The sequence below is a fragment of the Procambarus clarkii genome, chromosome 47 (assembly GCF_040958095.1).
Source record: "Procambarus clarkii isolate CNS0578487 chromosome 47, FALCON_Pclarkii_2.0, whole genome shotgun sequence".
Classification (NCBI taxonomy): domain Eukaryota; kingdom Metazoa; phylum Arthropoda; class Malacostraca; order Decapoda; family Cambaridae; genus Procambarus; species Procambarus clarkii.
In genome coordinates this window covers 3,560,006-3,572,246 of record NC_091196.1, presented here as the reverse complement: position 1 = coordinate 3,572,246, position 12,241 = coordinate 3,560,006, and the positions used below count along the sequence as shown (strand labels likewise).

At 48.7% G+C, this 12,241-nt stretch overlaps 1 protein-coding gene across 1 annotated transcript in view; it reads right to left on the bottom strand.

Moving 5' to 3' along the window:
- Positions 1–12,241, bottom strand: part of LOC123763068 (zwei Ig domain protein zig-8-like) — a 644,479-nt gene that overhangs the window by 20,791 nt on the left and 611,447 nt on the right. The window contains exons 6-7 of the mRNA XM_069301922.1: positions 12,041–12,213; positions 1,846–1,975 (exon numbers count right to left, since the gene is read on the bottom strand). Of these exons, the coding sequence (XP_069158023.1) occupies positions 1,846–1,975; positions 12,041–12,213 (303 nt within the window). The remainder of the gene's footprint in view (positions 1–1,845; positions 1,976–12,040; positions 12,214–12,241) is intronic.

Genomic DNA, 12,241 nt, shown 5'->3' with positions numbered 1-12,241 from the left:
ACATCAGAAGGAAAACAACAGTGAAAGAACAGGTAGTGAAACTTAGAACAGGCGAGGACAGGTATACAGAGAATGACAAAGAGGTGTGTGATGAACTCAACAAGAGGTTCCAGGAGGTCTTCACAACAGAACAAGGTGAGGTCACTGTGCTAGGGAAAAGGGAAGTAAACCAGGCGGCCTTGGAAGAGTTCGAAATTACGAGAGAGGAGGTCAAGAGACACCTGCTGGATCTGGATGTAAGAAAGGCTGTTGGTCCAGACGGGATCTCGCCATGGGTACTGAAAGAGTGTGCAGAGGCACTTTGCTTGCCACTCTCCACAGTGTATAGTAAGTCACTGGAGACGGGAGACCTACCAGAAATATGGAAGACGGCGAATGTGGTCCCAATATACAAAAAGGGCGACAGGCAAGAGGCACTGAACTACAGGCCAGTGTTCTTGACTTGTATACCATGCAAGGTGATGGAGAAGATCGTGAGAAAAAACCTGGTAGCACATCTGGAGAGAAGGGACTTCGTGACAAATCGCCAACATGGGTTCAGGGAGGGTAAATCTTGCCTGACTGGCTTAATAGAATTCTACGACCAGGTGACACAGATTAAGCAAGAAAGAGAAGGCTGGGCGGACTGCATTTTCTTGGATTGTCGGAAAGCCTTTGACACAGTACTTCATAAGAGGCTGGTACATAAGCTGGAGAGACAGGCAGGTGTAGCTGGTAAGGTGCTCCAGTGGATAAGGGAGTACCTAAGCAATAGGAAGCAGAGAGTTACGGTGAGGGGTGAGACCTCCGATTAACGTGAAGTCACCAGTGGAGTGCCACAGGGCTCTGTACTCGGTCCAATCTTGTTTCTGATAGATGTAAATGATCTCCCGGAGGGAATAGATTCATTTCTTTCAATGTTTGCGGACGATGCCAAAATTATGAGAAGGATTAAGACAGAAGAGGACTGTTTGAGGCTTCAAGAAAACCTAGACAAACTGAAGGAATGGTCGAACAAGTGGTCGTTAAAGTTTAACCCAACCAAATGTAATGTAATGAAGATAGGTGTAGGGAGCAAGGGAGCAGGAGGCCAAATACAAGGTATCATCTTGGAGAGGAAATTCTTCAGGAGTCAGAGAAAGAAAAAGACTTGGGAGTTGATATCACGCCAGACCTGTCTCCTGCAGCCCATATCAAGAGGATAACATCAGCGGCATTTGCCAGGCTGGCCTACATACGAAAGGCATTCAGAAACTTGTGTAAAGAATCATTCAGAACTTTGTATACCACATATGTCAGGCCAATCCTGGAGTATGCAGCCCCAGCATGGAGTCCATATCTAGTCAAGGATAAGACTAAACTGGAAAAGGTTCAAAGGTTTGCCACCAGACTATTACCCGAGCTGAGAGGTATGAGCTACGAGGAGAGACTACGGGAATTAAACCTCACTTCGCTGGAAGACAGAAGAGTTAGGGGGGACATGATCACCACATTCAAGATCCTCAAGGGAATTGACAGGGTTGATAAAGACAGGCTGTTTAACACAAGGGGCACACGCACTAGGGGACACAGGTGGAAACTGAGTGCCCAAATGAGCCACAGAGATATTAGAAAGAACTTTTTTAGTGTCAGAGTGGTTGAGAAATGGAATGCATTAGGAAGTGATGTGGTGGAGGCTGACTCCATACACAGTTTCAAGTGTAGATATGATAGAGCCCAATAGGCTCAGGAACCTGTACACCTGTTGATTGACAGTTAAGAGGCGGGACCAAAGAGCCAGAGCTCAACCCCCGCAAGCACAACTAGGTGAGTACACACACACACACACACACACACACACACACACACACAGTCACAGTCACCTACCAGACTGGACGTGCACAGAGACGGACGAGACTCCGCCAGTATCTGGTCGACAGGTGTATCTGCCAGAGTCGTTGGGGGTGACCGCTGACAACATCAACCTGCTCACCGTTCTGCTCGGCGCCTTCTCTGTCTGGGGAGTGGACACACACCTCCTTATTATTATCTTGACACTACACACCCATCACTCTACCAACTCCCATAATATATCTATATTTATTTATTTATTTATTTATTTATATATATATACAAGAAGGTACATTGGGTTTGTGAGAATACTTTGGATAGTACAGTATTTACATTCTTGTAAAGCCACTAGTACGCGCAGCGTTTCGGGCAGGTCCTTAATCTAGCAGATAATTTTAAGTAGGTAATTTTAATCAGAATTGATAAATGATAAAGATACATTACAAGAGAAAAATGAGATGAGAGAGATAAGTAGGTATATTAAAGCACATTGTTATATTAAAGCTCTGATTGATTACATTGACAGCTTGATTAGTAATTTAAACAAGGTTAATAGACACCATACAGCAGGTTGACAGCACATATAAGACAGCAATGATCACAATGGTAAAGATGTTCAGATTGGGTACATAAAGATTGGGAGACTGGGTAGCAAAAGATACAGATAAACAAGATTTATAAACACCATACAACAGATTGGCAGCACATATAAGAAAACAGCAATGATCACAATGGTAAAGATGTTCAAATTGGGAACATAAAGGTTGGGAGATTGGGTAGCAATTGATACAGTGCAATTTTAAGGCAAAAAGTGAAAAACTATGAAGATGAAATTAGGTACTTTTTAGATTGATTTTGAATGATGTAAAAGTTGGACAGCTTTTCAATTCAGTAGGGAGTGAGTTCCATAAACTGGGTCCCTTTATTTGCATAGAGTGTTTACACAGATTAAGTTTAACTCTGGGGATATCAAAGAGATATTTATTTCTGGTATATTTCTGGTATATATATATATTTGTTTAGGTGTGAAATTATTGGCTAAATTTATGATATCTGTAAAAAAATATAGGTTAAGGAAAGAGTGAGTATATATGTATATGTTAAGGCGCGTGGGAATGTTTATAATGAAGTTTGATTTATATTCAATAATTCTAGACTATGAAGGTGATTGGCGCTGCCAACCACACCACCTGTGTGCTGGAGTGTGTGTGGATCATGTCGAGTAAACTGTGTTTCTTGAGTTTACACGATATTTCCTAAAGCTTACTTAGAACTTTGCAAACCACAACAGCATTTTTTGTCTGTGTAGTTATCAGCAGTAATACGAGGATGTTATATTATTATTGAATATAGCTATGTAATGTTAGCCATGCCTTTACCAGATTTTGGAAGTGGCAATATATTTTAGTCGTCAAAATGTTGTCGAAACGCGTTCCATAGCCTCGCGTATTTCGTGTGATAAGATCATTGATTTATGTGTGTTGGTGCAGCGGTGCATGTATCCGGCTGTCACATTAGTGTGTGTTGGTGCAGCAGTGCATGTATCCGGCTGTCACATTTGTGTGTGTTGGTGCAGCGGTGCATGTATCCGGCTGTCACATTTGTGTGTGTTGGTGCAGCGGTGCATGTATCCGGCTGTCACATTTGTGTGTGTTGGTGCAGCGGTGCATGTATCCAGCTGTCACATTAGTGTGTGTTGGAGCAGCGGTGCATGTATCCGGCTGTCACATTAGTGTGTGTAGGTACAGCGGTGCATGTATCCGGCTGTCACATTAGTGTGTGTTGGTGCAGCGGTGCATGTATCCGGCTGTCACATTAGTGTGTGTTGGTACAGCGGTGCATGTATCTGGCTCTCACATTAGTGTGTGTTGGTGCAGCAGTGCATGTATCCGGCTGTCACATTTGTGTGTGTTGGTGCAGCGGTGCATGTATCCGGCTGACACATTAGTGTGTGTTGGTGCAGCGGTGCATGTATCCGGCTGTCACATTAGTGTGTGTAAATACAGCGGTGCATGTATGTGTTGGTGCAGCGGTGCATGTATCCGGCTCTCACATTTGTGTGTGTTGGTGCAGCGGTGCATGTATCCAGCTGTCACATTTGTGTGTTGGTGCAGCGGTGCATGCATCCGGCTGTCACATTAGTGTGTGTTGGTGCAGCGGTGCATGTATCCGGCTGTCACATTAGTGTGTGTTGGTGCAGCGGTGCATGTATCCGGCTGTCACATTAGTGTGTGTTGGTGCAGCGGTGCATGTATCCGGCTGTCACATTTGTGTGTGTTGGTGCAGCGGTGCATGTATCCGGCTGTCACATTTGTGTGTGTTGGTGCAACGGTGCATGTATCCGGCTGTCACATTAGTGTGTGTTGGTGCAGCGGTGCATGTATCCAGCTGTCACATAACTGTGTGTTGGTGCAGCGGTGCATGTATCCGGCTGTCACATTAGTGTGTGTTGGAGCAGCGGTGCATGTATCCGACTGTCACATTAGTGTGTGTTGGTGCAGCGGTGCATGTATCCAGCTGTCACATTAGTATGTGTTGGTGCAGCGGTGCATGTATCCGGCTGTCACATTTGTGTGTGTTGGTGCAGCGGCGCATGTATCCGGCAGTCACATTTGTGTGTGTTGGCGCAGCGGTGCATGTATCCGGCTGTCACATTTGTGTGTGTTGGTGCAGCGGTGCATGTATCCGGCTGTCACATTTGTGTGTGTTGGTGCAGCGGTGCATGTATCCGGCTGTCACATTTGTGTGTGTTGGTGCAGCGGTGCATATATCCGGCTGTCACATTTGTGTGTGTTGGTGAAGCGGTGCATGTATCCGGCTGTCACATTTGTGTGTGTTGGTGCAGCGGTGCATGTATCCGGCTGTCACATTTGTGTGTGTTGGTGCAGCGGTGCATGTATCCGGCTGTCACATTTGTGTGTGTTGGTGCAGTGGTGCATGTATCTGGCACTCACATTAGTGTGTGTTGGTGCAGCGGTGCATGTATCTGGCTGTCACATTTGTGTGTGTTTGTGCAGCGGTGCATGAATCCGGCTGTCACATTTGTGTGTGTTGGTGCAGCGGTGCATGTATCCGGCTGTCACATTAGTGTGTGTTGGTGCAGCGGTGCATGTATCCGGCTGTCACATTTGTGTGTGTTGGTGCAGCGGTGCATATATCCGGCTGTCACATTAGTGTCTGTTGGTGCAGCGGTGCATGTCTCCGGCTCTCACATTTGTGTGTGTTGGTGCAGCGGTGCATGTATCCGGCTGTCACATTAGTGTGTGTTCGTGCAGCAGTGCATGTATCCGGCTCTCACATTAGTGTGTGTTGGTGCAGCGGTGCATGTATCTGGATGTTACATTTGTGTGTGTTGGTGCAGCAGTGCATGTATCCGGCTGTCACATTAGTGTATGTTGGTGCAGCGGTGCATGTATCTGGCTGTCACATTTGTGTGTGTTTGTGCAGCGGTGCATGTATCCGGCTGTCACATTAGTGTGTGTTGGTGCAGCGGTGCATGTATCCGGCTCTCACATTTGTGTGTGTTGGTGCAGCGGTGCATGTATCCGGCTGTCACATTTGTGTGTTGGTGCAGCGGTGCATGTATCCGGCTGTCACATTAGTGTGTGTTGGTGCAGCGGTGCATGTATCCGGCTGTCACATTAGTGTGTGTTGGTGCAGCGGTGCATGTATCCGGCTGTCACATTAGTGTGTGTTGGTGCAGCGGTGCATGTATCCAGATGTCACATTAGTGTGTGTTGGTGCAGCGGTGCATGTATCCGGCTGTCACATTTGTGTGTGTTGGTGCAGCGGTGCATGTATCCGGCTGTCACATTTGTGTGTGTTGGTGCAGCGGTGCATGTATCCGGCTGTCACATTAGTGTGTGTTGGTGCAGCGGTGCATGTATCAGGCTGTCACATTTGTGTGCATTGGTGCAGCGGTACATGTATCCGACTGTAACATTTGTGTGCGTTGGTGCAGCGGTGCATGTATCTGGCTCTCACATTTGTGTGCGTTGGTGCAGCGGTGCATGTATTCGGCTCTCACATTTGTGTGCGTTGGTGCAGCGGTGCATGTATCTGGCTGTGACATTTGTGTGTGTTGGTGCAGCGGTGTATGTATCCGGCTGTCACATTTGTGTGTGTTGGTGCAGCGGTGCATGTATCCGGCTCTCACATTTGTGTGTGTTGGTGCAGCGGTGCATGTATCCGGCTGGCACATTTGTGTGTGTTGGTGCAGCGGCGCATGTATCCGGCTCTCACATTTGTGTGTGTTGGTGCAGCGATGCATGTATCCGGCTCTCACATTAGTGTGTGTTGGTGCAGCGGTGCATGTATCCGGCTGTCACATTTGTGTGTGTTGGTGCAGCGGTGCATGTATCCGGCTGTCACATTAGTGTGTGTTGGTGCAGCGGTGCATGTATCCGGCTGTCACATTAGTGTGTGTTGGTGCAGCGGTGCATGTATCCAGCTGTCACATTAGTATGTGTTGGTGCAGCGGTGCATGTATCCGGCTGTCACATTTGTGTGTGTTGGTGCAGTGGCGCATGTATCCAGCACTCACATTAGTGTGTGTTGGCGCAGCGGTGCATGTATCCGGCTGTCACATTTGTGTGTGTTGGTGCAGCGGTGCATGTATCCGGCTGTCACATTTGTGTGTGTTGGTGCAGCAGTGCATGTATCCGACTGTCACATTTGTGTGTGTTGGTGCAGCGGTGCATGTATCCGGCTGTCACATTAGTGTGTGTTGGTGCAGCGGTGCATGTATCCGGCTGTCACATTAGTGATTGTAAATACAGCGGTGCATGTATGTGTTGGTGCAGCGGTGCATGTATCCGGCTCTCACTTTTGTGTGTGTTGGTGCAGCGGTGCATGTATCCAGCTGTCACATTTGTGTGTTGGTGCAGCGGTGCATGCATCCGGCTGTCACATTAGTGTGTGTTGGTGCAGCGGTGCATGTATCCGGCTGTCACATTAGTGTGTGTTGGTGCAGCGGTGCATGTATCCGGCTGACACATTAGTGTGTGTTGGTGCAGCGGTGCATGTATCCGGATGTCACATTTGTGTGTGTTGGTGCAGCGGTGCATGTATCCGGCTGTCACATTTGTGTGTGTTGGTGCAACGGTGCATGTATCCGGCTGTCACATTAGTGTGTGTTGGTGCAGCGGTGCATGTATCCAGCTGTCACATAAGTGTGTGTTGGTGCAGCGGTGCATGTATCCGGCTGTCACATTAGTGTGTGTTGGAGCAGCGGTGCATGTATCCGGCTGTCACATTAGTGTGTGTTGGTGCAGCGGTGCATGTATCCAGCTGTCACATTAGTATGTGTTGGTGCAGCGGTGCATGTATCCGGCTGTCACATTTGTGTGTGTTGGTGCAGCGGCGCATGTATCCGGCAGTCACATTTGTGTGTGTTGGCGCAGCAGTGCATGTATCCGGCTGTCACATTTGTGTGTGTTGGTGCAGCGGTGCATGTATCCGGCTGTCACATTTGTGTGTGTTGGTGCAGCGGTGCATGTATCCGGCTGTCACATTTGTGTGTGTTGGTGCAGCGGTGCATATATCCGGCTGTCACATTTGTGTGTGTTGGTGAAGCGGTGCATGTATCCGGCTGTCACATTTGTGTGTGTTGGTGCAGCGGTGCATGTATCCGGCTGTCACATTTGTGTGTGTTGGTGCAGCGGTGCATGTATCCGGCTGTCACATTTGTGTGTGTTGGTGCAGTGGTGCATGTATCTGGCACTCACATTAGTGTGTGTTGGTGCAGCGTTGCATGTATCTGGCTGTCACATTTGTGTGTGTTTGTGCAGCGGTGCATGTATCCGGCTGTCACATTTGTGTGTGTTGGTGCAGCGGTGCATGTATCCGGCTGTCACATTAGTGTGTGTTGGTGCAGCGGTGCATGTATCCGGCTGTCACATTTCTGTGTGTTGGTGCAGCGGTGCATATATCCGGCTGTCACATTAGTGTCTGTTGGTGCAGCGGTGCATGTATCCGGCTCTCACATTTGTGTGTGTTGGTGCAGCGGTGCATGTATCCGGCTGTCACATTAGTGTGTGTTGGTGCAGCGGTGCATGTATCCGGCTGTCACATTAGTGTGTGTTGGTGCAGCGGTGCATGTATCTGGCTGTTACATTTGTGTGTGTTGGTGCAGCAGTGCATGTATCCGGCTGTCACATTAGTGTATGTTGGTGCAGCGGTGCATGTATCTGGCTGTCACATTTGTGTGTGTTTGTGCAGCGGTGCATGTATCCGGCTCTCACATTAGTGTGTGTTGGTGCAGCGGTGCATGTATCCGGCTCTCACATTTGTGTGTGTTGGTGCAGCGGTGCATGTATCCGGCTGTCACATTTGTGTGTTGGTGCAGCGGTGCATGTATCCGGCTGTCACATTAGTGTGTGTTGGTGCAGCGGTGCATGTATCCGGCTGTCACATTAGTGTGTGTTGGTGCAGTGGTGCATGTATCCGGCTGTCACATTAGTGTGTGTTGGTGCAGCGGTGCATGTATCCGGCTGTCACATTTGTGTGTGTTGGTGCAGCGGTGCATGTATCCGGCTGTCACATTTGTCTGTGTTGGTGCAGCGGTGCATGTATCCGGCTGTCACATTAGTGTGTGTTGGTGCAGCGGTGCATGTATCAGGCTGTCATATTTGTGTGCATTGGTGCAGCGGTACATGTATCCGACTGTAACATTTGTGTGCGTTGGTGCAGCGGTGCATGTATCTGGCTCTCACATTTGTGTGCGTTGGTGCAGCGGTGCATGTATCTGGCTGTGACATTTGTGTGTGTTGGTGCAGCGGTGTATGTATCCGGCTGTCACATTTGTGTGTGTTGGTGCAGCGGTGCATGTATCCGGCTCTCACATTTGTGTGTGTTGGTGCAGCGGTGCATGTATCCGGCTGGCACATTTGTGTGTGTTGGTGCAGCGGCGCATGTATCCGGCTCTCACATTTGTGTGTGTTGGTGCAGCGGTGCATGTATCCGGCTCTCACATTAGTGTGTGTTGGTGCAGCGGTGCATGTATCCGGCTGTCACATTTGTGTGTGTTGGTGCAGCGGTGCATGTATCCGGCTGTCACATTAGTGTGTGTTGGTGCAGCGGTGCATGTATCCGGCTGTCACATTAGTGTGTGTTGGTGCAGCGGTGCATGTATCCAGCTGTCACATTAGTATGTGTTGGTGCAGCGGTGCATGTATCCGGCTGTCACATTTGTGTGTGTTGGTGCAGCGGCGCATGTATCCGGCATTCACATTAGTGTGTGTTGGCGCAGCGGTGCATGTATCCGGCTGTCACATTTGTGTGTGTTGGTGCAGCGGTGCATGTATCCGGCTGTCACATTTGTGTGTGTTGGTGCAGCGGTGCATATATCCGGCTGTCACATTTGTGTGTGTTGGTGCAGCGGTGCATGTATCCGGCTGTCACATTTGTGTGTTGGTGCAGCGGTGCATGTATCCGGCTGTCACATTAGTGTGTGTTGGTGCAGCGTTGCATGTATCCGGCTGTCACATTAGTGTGTGTTGGTGCAGCGGTGCATGTATCCGGCTGTCACATTAGTGTGTGTTGGTGCAGCGGTGCACGTATCCGACTGTAACATTTGTGTGCGTTGGTGCAGCGATGCATGTATTCGGCTCTCACATTTGTGTGCATTGGTGCAGCGGTGCATGTATCTGGCTGTGACATTTGTGTGTGTTGGTGCAGCGGTGCATGTATCCGGCTGTCACATTTGTGTGTGTTCGTGCAGCGGTGCATGTATCTGGCTCTCACATTTGTGGGTGTTGGTGCAGCGGTGCATGTATACGGCTATCACATTTGTGGGTGTTGGTGCATCGGTGCATGTATCCAGCTGTCACATTTGTGTGTGTTGGTGCAGCGGTGCATGTATCCGGCTGTCACATTTGTGTGTGTTGGTGCAGCGCTGCATGTATCCGGCACTCACATTAGTGTGTGTTGGTGCAGCGGTGCATGTATCCGGCTGTCACATTTGTGTGTGTTGGGGCAGCGGTGCATGTATCCGGCTGTCACATTTGTGTGTGTTGGTGCAGCGGTGCATGTATCCGGCTGTCACATTTGTGTGTGTTGGTGCAGCGGTGCATGTATCCGGCTGTCACATTAGTGTGTGTTGGTGCAGCGGTGCATGTATCCGGCTGTCACATTTCACAACCTGTGTTTGGTGGCTCATTCGTGACGGAGGGTCTTGTAATGAAGGTAAATATGATGCATGAAAGTGCAAAACTTTACAGAACACACACACACACACACACACACACACACACATTAGAACAGGCGAGGACAGGTATACAGAGAATGACAAAGAGGTGTGTGATGAACTCAACAAGAGGTTCCAAGAGGTCTTCACAACAGAACAAGGTGAGGTCACTGTGCTAGGTGAAAGGGAAGTAAACCAGGCGGCCTTGGAGGAGTTTGAAATTACGAGAGAGAAGGTCAAGAGACACCTGCTGGACCTGGATGTTAGAAAGGCTGTTGGTCCAGACGGGATCTCGCCATGGGTATTAAAAGAGTGTGCAGAGGCACTTTGCTTGCCACTCTCCATAGTGTATAGTAGGTCACTGGAGACGGGAGACCTACCAGAAATATGGAAGACGGCGAATGTGGTCCCATTATACAAAAAGGGCAAGAGGCAAGAGGCACTGAACTACAGGCCAGTATCCTTGACTTGTATACCATACAAGGTGATGGAGAAGATCGTGAGAAAAAACCTGGTAGCACATCTGGAGAGAAGGGACTTGGTGACAAATCGACAACATGGGTTCAGGGAGGGTAAATCTTGCCTGACTGGCTTAATAGAATTCTATGACCAGGTAACACAGATTAAGCAAGAAAGAGAGGGCTGGGCGGACTGCATTTTCTTGGATTGTCGGAAAGCCTTTGACACAGTACCGCATAAGAGGCTGGTACATAAGCTGGAGAGACAGGAAGGTGTAGCTGGTAAGGTGCTCCAGTGGATAAGGGAGTACCTAAGTAATAGGAAGCAGAGAGTTACGGTGAGGGGTGAGACCTCCGATTGGCGTGAAGTCACCAGTGGAGTCCCACAGGGCTCTGTACTCGGTCCTATCTTGTTTCTGATATATGTAAATGATCTCCCGGAGGGAATAGATTCATTTCTCTCAATGTTTGCGGACTATGCCAAAATTATGAGAAGGATTAGGACAGAAGAGGACTGTTTGAGGCTTCAAGAAGACCTAGACAAACTGAAGGAATGGTCGAACAAGTGGTTGTTAGAGTTTAACCCAACCAAATGTAATATAATGAAGATAGGTGTAGGGAGCAGGAGGCCAAATACAAGGTATCATCTGGGAGAGGAAATCCTTCAGGAGTCAGAGAAAGAAAAAGACTTGGGAGTTGATATCACGCCAGACCTGTCTCCTGCAGCACATATCAAGAGGATAACATCAGCGGCGTATGTCAGGCTGGCCAATATACGAACGGCATTAAGAAATTTGTGTAAAAAATCATTCAGAACTTTGTATACCACATATGTCAGGCCAATCCTGGAGTATGCAGCCCCAGCATGGAGTCCATATCTAGTCAAGGTTAAGACTAAACTGAAAAAGGTTCAAAGATTTGCCACGAGACTAGTACCCGAGCTGAGAGGTATGAGCTACGAGGAGAGACTACGGGAATTAAACCTCACTTCGCTGGAAGACAGAAGAGTTAGGGGGGACATGATCACCACATTCAAGATTCTCAAGGGAATCGACAGGGTTGATAAAGACAGGCTATTTAACACAAGGGGCACAAGCACTAGGGGACACAGGTGGAAACTGAGTGCCCAAATGAGCCACAGAGATATTAGAAAGAACTTTTTTAGTGTCAGAGTGGTTGACAAATGGAATGCATTAGGAAGTGATGTGGTGGAGGCTGACTCCATACACAGTTTCAAGTGTAGACATGATAGAGCCCAATAGGCTCAGGAACCTGTACATTTGTTGATTGACGGTTGAGAGGCGGGACCAAAGAGCCAGAGCTCAACCCCCGCAAGCACAACTAGGTGAATACAACTAGGTTAGTACACCGGCCATACACACACACACCTGCCATACACACACACACCACGGCCATACACGCACACACACACTGGCCATACACACATACACACACACACACACACACACACACACACACACACACACACACACACACACACACACACACACACACACACACACACACACACACACCTGCCATACACACACACACACACACACCGGCCATACACACATGAGGTACAGACCTGGAGAGCTATTCCGCCTCTCGGAGCATCGTAATCCAGTCTGCGGGCGCCCTGGTACCACACCACGGCGTGAGGACCCTTCATGTGGTGGTGGGCGACGGTACAGGTCACCGCCAGCACGCTGCCCTCCTGGATGTACCGTTCCTGAGCCCCCGAGATGTATACCTGGGTACCTGCAAGTATTAGTTCACATGTACATCA